This window comes from Lagenorhynchus albirostris, chromosome 13 (assembly GCF_949774975.1).
Source record: "Lagenorhynchus albirostris chromosome 13, mLagAlb1.1, whole genome shotgun sequence".
Lineage (NCBI taxonomy): Eukaryota > Metazoa > Chordata > Mammalia > Artiodactyla > Delphinidae > Lagenorhynchus > Lagenorhynchus albirostris.
The window spans coordinates 57733603-57751165 of NC_083107.1; the positions used below are offsets into that span (position 1 = coordinate 57733603).

The 17563-nt window shown below is 44.5% G+C and overlaps 1 protein-coding gene across 7 annotated transcripts in view; it reads right to left on the reverse strand.

The window, feature by feature from the left end:
* Window positions 1-12204: 12204 nt before the first annotated feature.
* Window positions 12205-17563, reverse strand: part of TMEM178A (transmembrane protein 178A) — a 247738-nt gene continuing 242379 nt past the window's right edge. For all 7 annotated transcript variants that reach the window (XM_060169888.1, XM_060169887.1, XM_060169890.1 and 4 more), the window contains one exon: window positions 12205-13174. In XM_060169888.1, coding sequence (XP_060025871.1) covers window positions 12933-13174 — 242 coding nt within the window. In that variant the 3' untranslated portion in view covers window positions 12205-12932. The remainder of the gene's footprint in view (window positions 13175-17563) is intronic.

Sequence of the window (17563 nt, forward strand, 5' to 3'; positions counted from 1 at the left end):
GGGAGGGATGCCTGTTACCATGTCCCTTCTAATGAAGCAGGCACCATGATGGAATCTGCTTTCCGGAAGGGTGTCAGAAGCATCTAGCCTCAGGAGTCAGTAGGGACAGAGCGCAGCATGCAGGGCCCAAAAGCAAGGGTACAAGCTGTGCTATGGGCACCCAGCAGAGGCTGCAGCGGGTCATTGTGACAACAGCCCTGTCATGTCAGTTGGTTGGTGTTCCCGGTTGAGTAGCCACCTAGACTAATTTCCTGCCCTCTTGAACACCTTAATATATTTTTTCAATGAACTCCTTTTCTGCTAAACTACCTAGAGCCTATTCTGTCGATTGCAGCTGGAGATCCTGCCCCACACACCCGGGTTACTAAAGCCCACTCCCGTCCTCCAGGCACTGCCCAGCTCATTCTCAGTAGGATGTTCACATCTGTTTTGCATTTATCCTTTTGCCGAATTTTCCAGGTCTGTTTAATAGTCTTTGCCACCTCCCACCCAAAATTGCTTTTAATGTTTGGGCCTCTCAAAGATGTTGAACGATACAGTCTTTTTCATTCTGTGCCTAAGCCTTAATTGAATCTTTAGGAGAAAAAAAATGTGTGAAGGTGGACATCTTTGTGTGTGTAACCAAGGTGCCGCAAATGGCAGGTAGAAAATGTGCTTCTTCATGGACTTGAATGACAGTGGCAGACATATTAAAGGCGGTGGTTCTAATTACCTTGGCGTACTTGGCAGAATTAAATCATGGTTTCAGTGTCTGCCTAAATAGCTTTAATATCAAATGCACAAGAGATAAAGCTCTTTGAGAATTTTCCACAGTTTGAGGATATCTTCTAGTTGGAGTATTCCACAGGACTTTTTCCCCTTTGGCACAGGGTGTGGCCACCAAGAACAGTTAATATTTCTTGGACTAAATTAAACTCGCTCCTATTAGAAGATGACAAATAGACGCCTGTGGATCTGAGGACAGTGAACCAAAGGGACACCCAGAAAGCCATGCGAGAGACGGACAGCTGTCAGGGGAGACACCTACTCTCTACATGACCTGGAAAACTAAGCGTCATCAGGGATTCAAAATATATTGATTTTTCAAGAGGAAACACTCACTTGGATATTAGGTAAATATGATTGTGCAAGGAGCTACGCAAGAAAGCTTTGGGGCAAATATTAGGTGAGATGCAAGGTCTTCACTGAAAAATCTTGGTAATAAATCTTGAGTATTTTCATGCATGTTATACAAACACTACGTATTTTCAGAGTGTTTACAGCCTTTTCAATTCTCTTATTCTTTCGCTCATTCATTTGCTCCTTCATTCATTCGACTGCCAAGCATCTCTGGGAACTTGCTGCATGTCAGGCTCTGGGGATGCTCGATGGTAAAGCAGCCCTGCCTGAAATGCTGCTGTGACAGCTCTCCAGATGAAGAGGCAGGCAGGGAGCAGGAGAGTGATAGCCAGAGGTCCCAGTGTATGACAGATAGGGTTATCCTCGACCTCTGGAAACAGAGGGATGAAAGCACTCTCTGAAAAAGCTCGACAAAGAGAGAAAGATGAACAGAGTCCAGGAAAGTATTTGAGAGTGAAGAAGAATTGATTTGTGGGGGGTTTAAAACAAAAAACAACTGAGGGCTTCCCTGGTGGCGCAGTGGTTGAGAGTCCGCCTGCCGATGCAGGGGACACGGGTTCATGCCCTGGTCCGGGAGGATCCCGCATGCAGCGGAGCGGCTGGGCCCGTGAGCCATGGCCGCTGAGCCTGCGCGTCCGGAGCCTGTGCTCCGCAACGGGAGAGGCCACAACAGTGAGAGGCCTGCGTACCGCAAAAAAACAAACAAAACAACTGAAAACATGCCTAGGTGTGGTTAGCTTCGTCTTTTAGTTACATCCTATGAATTTAACATGTTCAAGAAAATCAAGAATTTGAAGTGTCATTTTGCCACCTGAATGCCACAATCATTTAATATTGTCTGTTTTCATCAAGTTCCTTCAGCAAGTAACTGCCTTCTCAACTGTGTAACAAATGAGAGCAATTACAATGGGTCCACCCCCTGCCCATCCCCCTCCTCTTACACATTTTTCCTACCACTGAGTGGCCATCCTTCTAGCTGCCCTTCTGTGGTTCCTGCCCTTGATACGTCTACGCTATTTGCGGTTGGGCACCTTGGAAGAGTGCACACATTAATCACATATTCTGCCAGGCGTCCCCAAATGCCCAGTCCTGGCCTCTGGGTACTAACATGATTCACTGGGCCAGAGGTTTTTTGGTTTTGTTTTTATGTAAAGTTTTTATGTAAGTCAGATGATATCACTCTCTTGCGCAAAACCCTCCAGTGTTTTTCCATTTTCCTCAGAATAAAACCCAAAGTCTTGACCTGGCCCCTGGCACCCCTCTAACTTCATCTCTAGCACACCCCCTTTCATCTGGCTCCTTGCTGACGCTGGAATGTTGCAAAGCTCTGTCCCATTTCAGGCCTTTGGACTTGCTGGCCCTCTCCCTGGACATTTCCCCGTACGCCTACACTGCTCAGGCTCTCTGCTCAAATGCCCGCTTATGAGCATGGCCCTCCCTGGCCTCCCAACCTAAGCCAGCCACCACGGCACCCTTCACGCCTAGTCTCCTAGCCACTCCTCCATGTCTCTTCATGTGGCTGACATGCTTGCCTGTTGGCTGTCTCTCAGCCATGACAGTGGCCACTCCATAAAGGCAGTGGCCTCTTTGATTTGCTCACAGTTTATCCCTTGTACTGAAGTCAGTCTCTGACATGTACTAGGCACTCAGTATAGATTTGGTAAATGAAGGCCCCTGTGAAGGTTCCCTTCCATAGTCATCTGCCAACCAGACGAACAGAGCCAGAAAGGCCCCGGATGCTACAGCAAGTTCCCCCTCACTCTAACCAAATCCATGCCCTCCAAAAAGGAAATGTGTTCAACTGTTATTCCCTGCAGGGAAATTTTTTCCCCCATTCTTCCTTTGTGACGTTGGAATGTATGGAATCATGCAGCACAGAACAAGCTGCTCAGTCGTTACTAGGTAAAAGCCTGACATTTTCTGTGCTACCCTTCTTGGTTATGTAGGCGTATCACAGCCCCGCAGGCTGATTGCTTTTAGAAATAATGAAATTGTACTAAATTTCACCTTAACCCATGACATTCTTCACTCCTCTGGCTCCCCGAGGTATCTGATGTGTTGTTCTGTTTGTTTGTTCTGACAAGGTTGTGAGAAGAGGGCGTCCACTTGTCCCGCCCTGCACCCTCTCAGCCCCTCAGCCCATCCCACATTCTTCCCTCTCCTTCACTTCAGTTCTCTTGAAAACCCTTTCCCACTCCTGTGAACACTCTTTAAGCTGTTACTTGATTTGGAAAATTCTTTGTTTAAGAACTGGCTCATCCTTCAAATCAATACTGCATTAATCACTTGTGTTATCTCCCCCAGATTACCTTTCACACTTGGTTCAGTTTCCATTCCCGAGTCCACTTTATCTGAGAAACATGTTGGCATGATAGCGATTTACTGTATTCACAGCAGAGACATATAAAGCAGAGGCTGATGCCACCTCGACATGTGTGCAGGAATACAGATACCTACTTTGGCGACCTCAAAACCTCATTAGCTCATCTGCTGGGGAAGATTAGACACCTCACCAGAGACTGGCTGAGAGACCTTGGGTTAATACTCAGAGTCTCAGTTTCCTCTGTTGTCAACAGGATGACAACCAGAGCCTCCACAGACCTCCCAAGGCTGTCTTGAGGTTTGGTTTGGTTTTTGGTTTGGTTTTGAAGTCACCATACAGCGACCAACCTCTCCAAGAGAAAATATAAAATGAAGTACTCTCCTTGATTCATAATAAAAAACCTGGAGGATATCCTTATTTGACTCAACATCAGATGACTTTACTTTATTGCCTGTGTAATTTCCATGCCCTGTTTTCAAAATCAGTTCTCATTCAACTTGGATAAGTAAAAGTTTATAGAGGTATTCAAAGTATTTCGTGGGCTTCTCAAAAGTGTGGTTATTGAAAACATCCCTGGAAATCACATCAGCTCATGGAAGTGTCCAGAAGTTCTGTAGAGATGACCACCCATCAGGACAGTCACAAAACAAGGACTAAGATTCAAGAGTCTCTGAGTTCCTATCTCTAACCATATAGCCTCCTTTTGTAGTAGTTGCTTTTATTTAATAATTTTTTTTTTTTTTTTTTTTTTTGCGTTATGCGGGCCTCTCACTGCTGTGGCCTCTCCCATTGTGGAGCACAGGCTCCGGACGCGCAGGCTCAGCGGCCATGGCTCACGGGCCCAGCCGCTCTGCGGCATGTGGGATCTTCCCGGACCGGGGCACGAACCCATGTCCCCTGCATCGGCAGGCGAACTCTCAACCACTGCGCCACCAGGGAATCCCTATTTAATAATTTTTAAAAAGCCATCAGGAATGCTTTCCCAGGACAAAGGAAGGAGGACCTGCCCACTTAATTATTAATCTTTGAGCCACCCTGACATGGGAATTTCTCAAAATGTTCTGTCGGGGGAGTGCCAAGAAGGTAATTAAAATTGCTGTCATACCTTTAGGCTACTGCAGGGGACAGGGTCTGCTGAAGGTCACTCATGTAAGGAGAGTTTCCATGCTTATAAAAAGTCTGACATTCTTTACAGAATTACAAAGGGCAGTGTGTGCTCCGGTTTAGAAATGCAGCAGCCTGAGGCCTTCCCTGGTGGCGCAGTGGTTGAGAGCCCGCCTGCCGATGCAGGGGACGCGGGTTCGTGCCCCGGTCCGGGAGGATCCCACATGCCGCGGAGCGGCTGGGCCCCTGAGCCTGCGCGTCCGGAGCCTGTGGACCGCAAGGGGAGAGGCCACAGCAGTGAGAGGCCTGCGTACCGCAAAAAAAAGAGAAAAAAATAGAAATGCAGCAGCTTGATTACAAACTGCAGAGCAATAATTTCCAAGGGGAACCATGAAAAACGTGGGGGCCGGTGAACCTATGTAGATGTATAAAATTTTGAAAAATAAGCTCAGATGTGGTTCAAAGTGCACTTTAGGTGTTTGTGCTGCGTTTCGTGTAGGTGATGTGGATGTCATGTGGAAAAGTGGAAAGAGAAATGACTTTGGCGTGAGCAGGCCAGAATCCAAACCCTGGCTCGGCTACTTGGTACCGTAGGGAAGGTGGTTTAACCTCTAGGAGCCTTAGTTTCTCCATCTATAAAGCAGAGGCTAGAAAACCAAGATAAGGTTTGTAAGGAACATGGCCTGGGACCGTCCCTGAGGAAACAGTCCATCCCTTCAGCATCTCATCAATGTCGAGAGACAGAACTGGAGAGGACTTGAGAATCAGAGCTTTCTTTTCCACTTCTCATTTATATCTAACATTTACAAGCCTGAAGGAGACCTAGGAATTGATAGGAACGGGACTCCAGCACCAGCTCTTAGAATCAAGTGCTTTGAAAGTGGGAAGTGGTTTTTTGAGCACCTGAGAGAGTCCAGAACTAACAAATGGAAACCAGGGCTTAGGGAGAGATGAGAAAACCTCAACCATTATGCAGGTGTCTTTTGTCCTCCTACGCTTCACAGCTTCCATCGGTGTGATGAGCTGTGACGTGTTTCACGTGTGGGGAATGAGTTTGAAGCCCACTGATGCCACAGCTGGGTGAATTTCAGTTCTGGCGTGGCCAAATCCCTAAAGCAAGTATTGAAGTGCTCATCACAGTCAACTTGATTGACAGGCAGAGCCATGAGGATAAAAATAAATGGAGTTTTACAATTCAAGAACTAAACATGCTGAGCGTGACATCTGTCTGAGACTGTGAGGGACTCACTGTGTTCTGAGGGCATCGTCAGCGGGGTCCCAGGCCCTTCTTGCCAGGATCTAGTGGAGCCTTCATGAACCCCCGATCCAGCAGTGCGTCCATGCATTTCCCAGAATCCCCAGAGGATGTCACGCCACATCTATGCAGCCATTGAAGGAATTTACCTCTATGGTCCTGTGTAGATTTAGAACGTTTCCTAAAGAGCCTGACGGTACAGCTCATCCATCCTCACCAACCCACGCTCAAGGTGATGGCATCACCTAAGTTTTGGCCATCCAGAATGAGCAGATGACGGGGCAGTGGTCTGTGCATTTCGTGAGTGTCAGTAATGCCAGCCCTAAGATATGATGGAACTTAACGAAAGCAGGGCAATAGTCTCTGAGGTAGGATTTAAGCTGGGGGTGGCCAGGGCGTGACATCTGCCTTACCATTCACTCACAATCACTATATCCTTTCCTCTGTGGCTGGACTGAAATCTTCCCAATCACCACTAATTGATCAAGTTCACACTCAAACTGAATCCTATTTGCCAACCCTGGTATAGGCAGCTTCTGGAGAACAACTAGAAACCAAAGAGGAAGAGGCTGGCCATTGGATCAGTTAGAGAAAAGGCGTGTTGGGGTCATTGGACCATATTCTCAACTATGGCTTTTCAATCCTGGGCTCCACTCAGTTAAGGATTTATCCTAACCTAGGTGCCATCCTGGGTGACACTGGATTTGCCATAAAACTTTGTGGTTTTTTCTTTTTTCAAATTATGGTAGCCCCTTTTTGATACAAGAACCATAATTTCCTTAGTGAATAACCTAACTCTCAAAATTACTTAGTGGTCATGCGTGATAATATCCCTTCTTTCCCCGCTCCATCCACTTTACCAGCACACCTCATCAATTCCATCTCTAAAATCTACCCGCCCACTTCTATCTTCCTCGCCGTAGTCGTGGCCACCATCGCGTCTCCTGAACTCCAGCAACAACCCCCTCCTCAACGGGCTTCTCCACCTCCAGTCTTGCCTTCTTCTAATCCATTCTCCATCCAGCGACAACACTGACATCGTTAAAGTAGAAATCAGATCCCACTGTTGTCCTTGAAAGACTCTCATTGCTTTCTATTGCCAGAATAAAACCCAGTGTCCTTATGGTGGCCAGCAAGGCTCTGGCTATCTTGGAAATCTCGCCTACACCACTGACCCCTGGCTCTTGCCACTGCATTCCTGTCTGCAGAGAGGCCCTGACAAAAGTCCACGCATAGCCCAAGGTCTTACACATAGCAGGCAATATTTACAGTACATGCTGACAAGAGAAAAAAAAAAGGAAATAAAGACAGAAATGTATCTTACTTTTTAGCCAACCAATTTGTTTTCCTCTTAAGGTTGCTATAAGAAGACATGTTCTATGAGGTTTTAGAACAATTAGAAATCTTGCTTTGAAGCATGGCAAAATATAGGTTGTATATAAAGAGGAAGTATGTTGGATAGCCATGTTCCCAGTATGCAGTGGGGTGCCCTGAGTGTCTTCAAGCATTTGTGGTTGTCCTACAGCAAGGAGAACTTCCAGTCAAAGGACAGGGCCTGGGGAAATTCAAATAATGCAATTTCAAAGGGTTAGGACTTTCCTGGTGGCGCAGTGGTTAAGAATCCGCCTGCTAATGCAGGGGACACGGGTTCGATCCCTGGTCCGGGAAGATCCCACATGCCGCGGAGCAACTAAGACCGTGCGCCACAACTACTGAGTCTGCACTCTAGAGCCCGCAAGCCACAACTACTGAGCCCATGCACCACAGCTACTGAAGCCCGCGTTCCTAGAGCTGGTGCTCTGCAACAAGAGAAGCCCACGCGCCTAAACGAAGAGCAGCCCCTGCTCACTGCAACTAAAGCTCACGCGTAGCAACGAAGACCCAATGCAGCCAAAAATTAAAACATAAATTAATTTTTAAAAATAAAATAAAATAAAAGGGTTCTTGGTCAGTAAAGCTATTTGCTTTCAAAGGAAATCCTTTTTGAAGCACTCCTTTCAGAATTCCAGTTAGAGATTTGAGACGTATCGGTGCATAAATGGAAGAGCTTTAAATTGTAGAACAATATTGAGGTTACTAACATAATACTGTTTGAGCCATCAAATAAACGTTCCACAGTATTTAGTTCATAACACATTTCAAGTTATATCTGTGTTAGTGTGTGTTAATAGTCCCTTTAATTATTCTAATGAGACCTCCTTGCTTGCCAAGCTAGATTCTCATTCCATTCAGCCTGTTACGCTACCGTTCATTTTCTCATGGGTTCCCTAAAATTGGTGGTAAGGGAGTCAGTTCTGTCCAGGGCAGCGGGTAGTTTGTCTCTGTGACTCTGAATTCACGCATTTCTTCCACAAAGGATTATGAGCACCTGTTGGGTTCCAGGACTAAACCCTGGAGACAAAACTCAACCAAGACACAGTTTACACCTTGCAAGAAGAGTCTATGATCCAGTTAGGGGTGAGCAGGTGATTAGCATGCAGAGTGTAATTGGGCAGGAAAGGGGTTAAAGCAGGGGAGTGTGCTCAAGCCTGGCTTCTAGGAGTGTTGTGTTGAAGCTGAGACACAAGGAAAAGTCAGCAGGAGCCAGGAAGAGTAAGAGCAGGTGTCCCAGATCAGAGGAAACAGCCTGAGAAAGACCTGGCGGCATTAGCATCCCACACGCACTGGCCTCCACTGGGTAGGTTACCTTGACCTTGTGGCCTGAGTCTCCAGGATCCCAGGTCCCTCTTCATTCTTAGCTCAGATACCCTTAGGAACCAGGTTCCCTAGCTCGGGTGACTGAGGCGTACTTGTGCAGTACACCTTTGTGTTCTCAGATTTCAGTTTCAACTGGGAAATCTTCGAGAGGCAAACTCATCCCCCACCACCACAAAAAAAGTTAATAATGTACTTTTTATGTTACTGAGGATAGATTCAAATAAAATGATATGAAGTGAAATATACAGCCAATGAAAACGTAAGTCAAAAGAAACTTATTTTAATAACTGGGTTCAACTACTTTAATCTGGGATTTATGAAATCATGTGGGGCTTGAAAGGGTGACTTGACTTTTTTACTTGTATTGTACTGAATTTTACTAGAATAAGCTTCACAGGGGCAAGAACCTTGGTCTGTTTTGCTTCATGGATGTTTCCCAAGTGCCTAGAATACCACTTGGCACACAGTAGGAATTCAGTAAATATTTGTTGACAGATACAAGGACTTTTATGGAGAAATTACATTCTGGGTAAGTTTCCTACATCCTGGACCCTTGATTCTCAAGGGTCCATGGTGCTGTAAAGAAGGAGGGGGTAGGGTTCCCTTGGAGTGGGCAGCAATGTTCTAACATTGCAAATAAACCAAAAATGACATTGGTAAGAGGAGGGGCCTATGGGGCCTATGGTTGTCTCATCAAGGATTTGGGTAGAGCTCTTTTTTGGTAAATGTTGTCTATATTTGGCAGATGGACATGAGTCTTAGTCTATAATCTCAGGTGTCCTGTAAATCCATTTACTTTCTATTCACAGTCCTTTCTTGTGGGTTTAGGGGGAATTAGCCCTCATTCATTACTGCAGACACACACACAGCTGTACCAATGTCCCTGGACCTTCCAAGGGTCAGACTGGCTGCCACTGAGAAGCCCATTATTCCAAGGCTTGGTCCTTCCCAGCCCATTGATTCTGCTGCTCTGAAACCATGGTTGGGTCATGAGAGCCACTGTACCAAGGGCTCCAGTATCTCTGGACACCCCATATAGCCATCCTTGCCGAGGTCCTGATAACCTCAAGAAATGCATGGACCCAGCTAATCACAGGACTGCCATCCTTTTTCTTTCCAGTCTCCAGGATGCCCTTAAGTACTTCTAGCCTACAAAGTCAGCCCTCTGGCCTATCCTCCCTTTAGGGCCCAATGCATCCTCACTTCAAGAGATCAGCTACCTCTGCCTTCTGCCCTGCAAAAAATGCCCAAGGCAAAAAACAAAACAAAAAAAAAACACAGTGTGGCTATAGGCATGCAACTAGAATTGGGACAGAGAAAACATAGGAAGAACAAACAAATTATCTCAACGAATTCTTCTGCTCATGCAGTACTGTGCAGCCATTTCAATTACTCCTCATTTGCAAGCCAATTAAGAAAACACCCCTAAGAGAAGCCTAAGGACTGGGAACCAAATGCAAGACTGGCAACATTTACACTCTGTGAAATGTAAATAGAAAGGAAGGAAGCTTGCTCTGAGCTCACTTTGGCTGAAAGGCAGGGAAGCTCTGTTCTTGCCAACACACACTTGAATCCGAAGTGAACTCCCCTGGCTTCTGGGCAAATCTTTCTGGTGTGTGAACCCTTCAACCTTCTGTCATTCCGAGGCTCTCTTCCACTCACACCTCAAACCCCTGGGAAGCTTCTCAGAAACTTCAAAAGTCACTCACTCAGACGCTGCTTTGGTGGTTGGAATATAAATGCTCAAGAGTCTTGACATCTTCTATGGGGAATCTTTAAAGAAAACTTCAAAGAAACAGCTCTCCTGCTTTGAAAAGTAAGTAATAAATGAAAGTAATAAATGAAAATAATTGCTCCTTTCTCTATGTCTCTGATCTCATCCAGAGGGATGGGTTTATTAAACAGGCCGGAGAGACTGCCAGGGAATACAGCCACAGGCCTTGGTGAGAGCTTGTGTGGTCACCGGGATCACCTAACCTCTTCCAAAAGGCTTACTTACGTAACAATATGTGGACACCGTCACTTGGAAACCAGGCTTGATTTTTGGGTGGGGGTAGGTAGGTTATCATTATCCTTTTACAAGTACCAAATCAGGTTTTATAATGAAAGGGAAAAAAGCATTTATTTTTTTTGCTTTTGTTTTTTGCGGTACGCGGGCTTCTCACTGTTGTGGCCTCTCCCGCTGCGGAGCACAGGCTCCGGATACACAGGCTCAGCGGCCATGGCTCACGGGCCCAGCCGCTCCACAGCATGTGGGATCCTCCTGGACCAGGGCACGAACCCGTGTCCCCGGCATTAGTAGGTGGACTCTCAACCATTGCGCCACCAGGGAAACCCGGAAAAAAGCATTTTTATTAAATTAAAGTCTGAAGCACTGTTATACTTCTGGTGTAGCACCTTCCCTCTTTTACAGACCACCTTTCTCGTGCGTACAATACAGGATAATGATGGAGTTAAAAGGAAAAGCGTAGAAGTTAGCTAGTGCCCACCCTTCCATTTAAAGATAAAGAAATACCATGGAAGGGTTTTAATTTTGTCCTACACCCACGCGTCGAAAAAAATGAAGCAAATGTTCTGAGTCTGCCCTTCAGCTTCATTATCAGTAAAATGGAAGGAGAGTTACCTACCTGTATGGTCAGGCCGCCCCAGATGGTTCTTCTCTTGCTCTTTGTACATTCTCTGCTCAACTCAACCAGTCCCTGCTTCACCTACACCCTTCTCACAGGAATGTGCTCGCCTCCTGACCCTTAGGCCAGAAGGGCTCCACCTGCTAGTTTATTAAAGTGAAACAAATGCCCTCGTGATAGTCTTAACCTGAGGGGCTGCTGGTTTCCTTGGTAACTGATGAGCCAACCTGACATCAATTCCCCCTATAAATGGGGGAATTCCTCCTTCTCTCCCAGGTAGCAGAGTGCTGCCATGTCCTGCCTGCCATCTATGGTGGGGTGTCCCTCCAGGACCTTTTGCTTTAGATGTGTAAGATCCCCTACCCAGTAAACAATTGATGTCTCTGTCGCTGTCTCTGGGCTCTTTCTTTGGTCTTGAGGCTGGGCATCCACAAGGCTTGCAGGCCTGCAGGGTGCGGCCCAACACTACCTCATAGAGCTTTTGAGAGGATTAAATGCAATTATACCTGGAAAAAGCAGAGCCCAGTTACTGCCACACAGTAAGTGCTAAGTAAATATTAGCTATCAAGGAGATAACTGTAGCTCTGGCCCAGTACAGTGGCTCTAAATCCCAAATGAATAGCAGAATTATGAGATTTTTTTTTGAAAAATACTCAAGCCCAGGCCCAGCTGCAGACATTCTAAGTCAATTGGTCTGGGGTGGGGCCCAGTTCAGGCACAGGTGAAGATGATTAACCAGGTGCTCGGATGTGCAGCCAAGGCTGAAACCCACTGGGGTAGGAGGTCCAAGGATATGGCCAGAGACTGTGAATCCTTATCAGTGGCTAAATACCAGGCAGATGGTAAACGCAGACGAAGAGGGAGAGAAGAAAACTCAAAATACTATGGTAAGGTTTTAAAAGAAGCTTGGAAAATGGTCTCTGTTGTCAAGAGCATGTGTGTGATTGCTACAAATGATAAATAGAAATGACCAACCTAACTGAGATGAAGCAAGTCTCTTAAAAACAAAGAGTTCTCACCTGTCCGAATGGCTAGGGAGACCTACTGCCACGGCTGAAAGACAGGAAAACACACCCAGATTAACAAGGGGGCAGTCATTTAATGCAGAAATCCAGTTAACGTAAAGAGACAGGTCGAACGACAGATATGACTTCCCACAATACTGCATAGCATTACAGGTTAGCTCTTCCAGGGTTGATCTGTTTCTCTTATGATTTTGATTCCAGTACAAAGATGGAGAAGAGACTTCAATTAAAAATAAATAAGGCAACAGAAGAATCTCCCTGTGACAAAAAACATCCACAAATAATGCACAAATGTTTGGTGCTGACACAACAAGACACCATTAGGACAAGTTCTGAAGGTGCTGCATTAAATTTAACAAGCATGGTACAATGACAAGAAAATTATACTCGCTTTGTCATGAATCCTTTTGCAAATAGAAATGACTCTCGGGTAATTGTTATGTACAAACTCTCTGAAATAAATGGCAATCATACAAATTTTTCCATTGCGGTTTCCTCTTTTTCTGAACCCAGAAATGTTCCACGGCTCTGCTCCCTACTCCTCGCCGTCAAAGCATAAATAGTCATTAAAGCACTTGAATCCACAGTAGTCTTGTCCTTAGAAAGGATGGAGGTTCTGCATGATTTGACATCAGTCATCCAGAAGGGGCTGGCAGGCAACAGGCTGGAATGTACAAGACCGATTTTGTGCTTGGGATCCTGACTCAGGCTCTGCTCCGTCCCCTTCAAGGTTCGTCCGCACTGTGGACGGGCCACCAAGCAGTGGACTTGAGTATGGACAGTCATACCGTGGAGTCCCTGCCAGACTTTAGATGTGCAATCTTGGTCCGGCTAATAAATGGGTAAGCGATGCAGAGACCTCCAGCTGCCACGATAAAGCCTAAACTGCACCAGGCACAAAAGATAGACCAGCTGTAGCCGTGTTCCACATCATCAGGCAGGCTATAAATGAGCTTCGGGACCCGGTTCAGATCATAGGAGATGCTGGCGGCGTAAGTGCAGAGGGAAATGGTGCAAAATATTCCTATAAATAATACAAATAGAGCAGGGTGATGGGTTACGGTTTTGCCTGCTACAAGGCAAATGCCAGACAGGCCTTCGTGCACATCAGATCAACAGATGAGATGATGAATCCAAACGGATAAAGGACTGACAATTCTTTCACTTGAGTTACTTCATTCAACAAACATTGGCAAAACCTTTATATGCCAGACTGTATGCTAGGTTCTGGAGATACAGGAGTGAAGGAGATGGGAAAATTCTGATAACTTGAATTATTCAGAATTATCTCAATTAAATGGGTATGTATACATGAATTTTTTTTTATTCTTAAAAACAACGTAGTAGAAATTTTAATTATTTTTAAGGAAAAAAAGAATCACTCAAACCTAATACAAACCATTTTCATTTCCCTTTGTTCTACACCTGAGTTGACACAGTTTTAGATAGTTGCAATCATCATACCAAGTCTTTCTTTTTCAATTACCGTTATCATTAGTATTTATCATGTTGCCTGGTAATAGCTTAAATGAATTTTTACAAGTTTTTTTTAAGGCACAGAGCCTGGCGCATTCTAGGGCCTCAAAAATCACTTTTTTTTATAATGAATGGATAAAAAGATTTTAAATAATATAAATTAAATCCAGGATGTTGGAATTGTCGTAAAATAGCTGACATCATATATAGGGGATCTATAATTCAACCACTCAGAATGCAGGTAATTTAGGTAGCCTAAGGAAAATGAACAGACCCCAAATTTTACTTTTTTATACCAACACGTTATATATAATTGTCCGTTCAGAACACTAAAATCAGCATTCTGATAAAAATGCTTCAAAAGCCCAAAACACAGGATTTTTACTACTCAAGGATGTAGATGCTTCTATTTCATCACAGTGGACCCCCAAGGCTGCTCCTTTGGGGGGGGCATGGGATCACAGTGAGGCAGTTGCTGAGCTGAAGGTGGGTAATCAGTACAAAACCTGGCACCCAGTCAAGTATCAGAATGTTCCATTCGGTTCCGAGTTCTACACATGTCTTTTTCGTACCTTGGTTCATCCCTGTGTACAATGGAGGTTACAACCATTTGCTGAAAAACTGCTTTGGTAGCCTTAGGGACCTATGCAGCATCTCCATAGGAAAGAGAGACACAGAATTGGGAACTGAAAGGAGAGGGCTAAAAGTAACACATCTCCACACCCCTTTTTAATAGAGCTTTGGGGATCAGAAACACTAGCAGAAAAACAAACTCAGAGCAGGCAGCAACTGGGAGGAAATAAAGATCACCTTAATGTCATTTTTTTTTCCTTAACGTCATTTTTAAGTGCTAGAATTCTGCCTGCACTCAAATCACATAAGAACACATTGCCTGAATCCTTTTCCAAGTGTGCATTTAGAAATGTTTTAAATTAAAAGGACACTTGATCTGAGGTGATTTGATCTCTCCTACTCTTTGCCTAATTCTACTTTTAGACTCTAAAGTGATTCTGTTTTTCTAAAAAGGATAAAATCTTGTTTTCTTGCTCCAAATTGTTACGGTAAACACATCATTTTTTGAGTTCTCCAAAGGACGATCATGATGGAAATAATTCTTTCATGAAGGAATGGCACAGTCAAAAACAGAATACTCTGCTTTTTTCAAACCTTGTGAACAGCAAATGTTCTTACATCTACATGAATGCTTCCACTGGCCAAAACAAAGACGGTGTTTATATATAACAAGGTCCTTCTAATGAATGCTGGTAGTAAGGCAGTTAGAAAAATGCGATCTCTGGAGTATCAAGAGGTAAAACAGAATAACAGAATAACCTGTTCACAGGAAAAACAACTCTTCTGCATTTAACTGTCTGCACACAGCTGAATACCTGAAAGTGAAGCTGTTTACAAGTAACATAGTTTTAATGACCTCTGAAAGCTTGAATTCAAACTAGGACTCTTAAGCATACTTTCGTGTCCAAATGCATTGGGCTGGGATGCAGGGAATATGTATTCTGGTCCCCAGCTCTACATCTAATCACTGTGTGACCTTGAAATTACCTAATCTCTCTGAGCTTCATCTAGGGGAAAAAAAAATGGGGGATTTGGTTCCTCAAGTCCCTTGCAGTGGCAAATTTCTGTGACTCTGCTATTCCGTAATATGGCATTGAGCGAGGACATTTCCCAAAATTTCCTAGTAAATCTAGTACTTGGTATTATGCAGCTAAATAAAAACTTGAATGTCATGGATTTTTCTTTCTGCACATACTCTTTGATTTTATACTAAACATTGATTTTATTAGCACCTCTCCCCTGCCAACTCCATAAAATTGCTTTTGGTGAAATGAATTTTAGCATAACAACACCAGTTCATACTGAATAGAAAAAGATAAGAAAAACCTAACCTGAGGATTTAACCTCAGGATGAGTAGTTGTGCTTTCCCAGGGCACTTAGTTTGTGCTTACCTCATGGATACTGTGAATGATGTCACTAATAGAATGTCTTTTTTTGACCGAGTTGCCAGAGAGCTGAAACTCCCCTAAAGCTAAATTAGTGGCCCCCCAGGGGCAAAAACTGGGCACTTCATGGCATGCTTTTTGGCTACTAATCTCACCCTTGGATTCATCTTGCCCTACAAACCTGATTGCTCCTTTGTCTTATTTGTATCCCTTATTTGTATTTATTTTATCTTGAAATATTATATACATCTCTGTGCCACTTAAGTTATTTTAGGATTAGGGCATCGCCAAACCTTGAGGAAAACCTGCTTTATTTCCTTCTGCCTTTACTCACTCAGCTGAGATGGAGGGGTGGAGGAGGTTACGTGAGCCCATAAATATGCCTGATGTCTGCCCCTCCCCTTCCCACAAATGTCCCCAGAGACTGCTCTCCAAGGATATTTTTTCTCCCTCCAAGATGCTCCTGAAGTAGTTCTGAGTGAGAGAAAAGCAAAGATGAGCCAAAGAGCATATCTAAGAATTTCCCCTTTCTGGACCCTCACATATCTAAGGAAGTTTGCAAACGCATAGCTGCCATAGCTGTTATCTGTGGGATGGGCAGGACTGTTTGATTATTACAGAGAAATGTAGCGAGAGGAGACAAAGCAGTGTTTCCAATGTAGGCAACTAGCTTTTGTAAAAGAGGCCTAACCCATTCAAGATATCTTAATAAGGGGAAAGAAAACCCTTCTAACTTTGAAGACACTAAGGAAAAGTGTTTAAAGGATGAAGACATCTTTGTTGTAGCTAGATTAGTAGTCATAGGTCAGTTTTGATCCTGCGGAATTCTATTTTAGTTCCATATGCATGTCTTACAGTCCTCATGTGTATTAGTTTGCTCGGGCTGCCTTAACAAAGTAGCAGCAGACTGGATGGCTGAAACAACAGAAATTTACTTTATCACAATTCTGGAGACTAAAACTCTGAGATCAAGGTCCCAGCAGGGCTGGTCTCTTCCAAGGCCTCCCTCTTTAGCTTAAAGATGCTGGTCTTCTCCCCGTGCCTTCAGTCTTCCCTCTGTAACTATCTGTGCCCAAGTTTCCTCTTCTTTATGAGGACACCAATCGTACTGGATTATGGCCCTACCCTAATGACCTTATTTAGTTAGTTTAATCACCTCTTTAAAGACCCTGTCTCCAAATACAGTCACATTCTGAGGTTCTCGGGGCTAGAACTTCAACATATGAATGGCAGGGCTGCAGGGCGGGCACACAATTCAGCCGATAACATTGTGCGCGCGCGCGCGCGCGCGCGCGCGTGCGCGCGCGCGCGCGCGCGCGTGCGTGTGTGTGTGTGTGTGTGTGTGTGAGAGAGAGAGAGAGAGAGAGAGAGAGAGAGAGAGAGAGTTTGTGTGTATGGTCAATGTATGAAGTATATTCCATCCCTTTTACAGGCCAAAGCAAGATTTTACTATTTTAAGTGTTATTTAATCAGTTATTCAAGAATGATTTATAAGCATCTACTATGTTCCAGGCCCAGTTCTGATTATGTTAGACGTAGTTAAGTTGAATGAGTTCTTGATGGTCACAGCCATCATTGCTTTGATGCTGATGTGATCAGGAACCCCAAGTGTTCTTTCCACTCACTTTCCAGCATGCATGTCAGGGAAAAGGAGTAGAGACCCCTGGACTTCCTGTAAGTTCCACATGGAGCCTAATAGCACTGAGGACACGGAGTGTGCAAAACCTGCTTAAGAAAACTGAGTTCTGCAATACAGTGAGTTCTACACACCTAAGAATCAGTTCATCCTAAATCACCTCCTGTAGGATTTACCTAGATGGCAAGTTATTTCCGATAATGTTGCTTTCTTGTCAGTAGCAATCTAGTTAATGCAAGATATGGGATGAGGGCATGGAAAGATAAGGTACCAGCCTTGCATTTCAAAGTTCAAAATCTAATGGTCATTCCTGAAAAGCCACGAGGAGAGAGGTCACCTCTC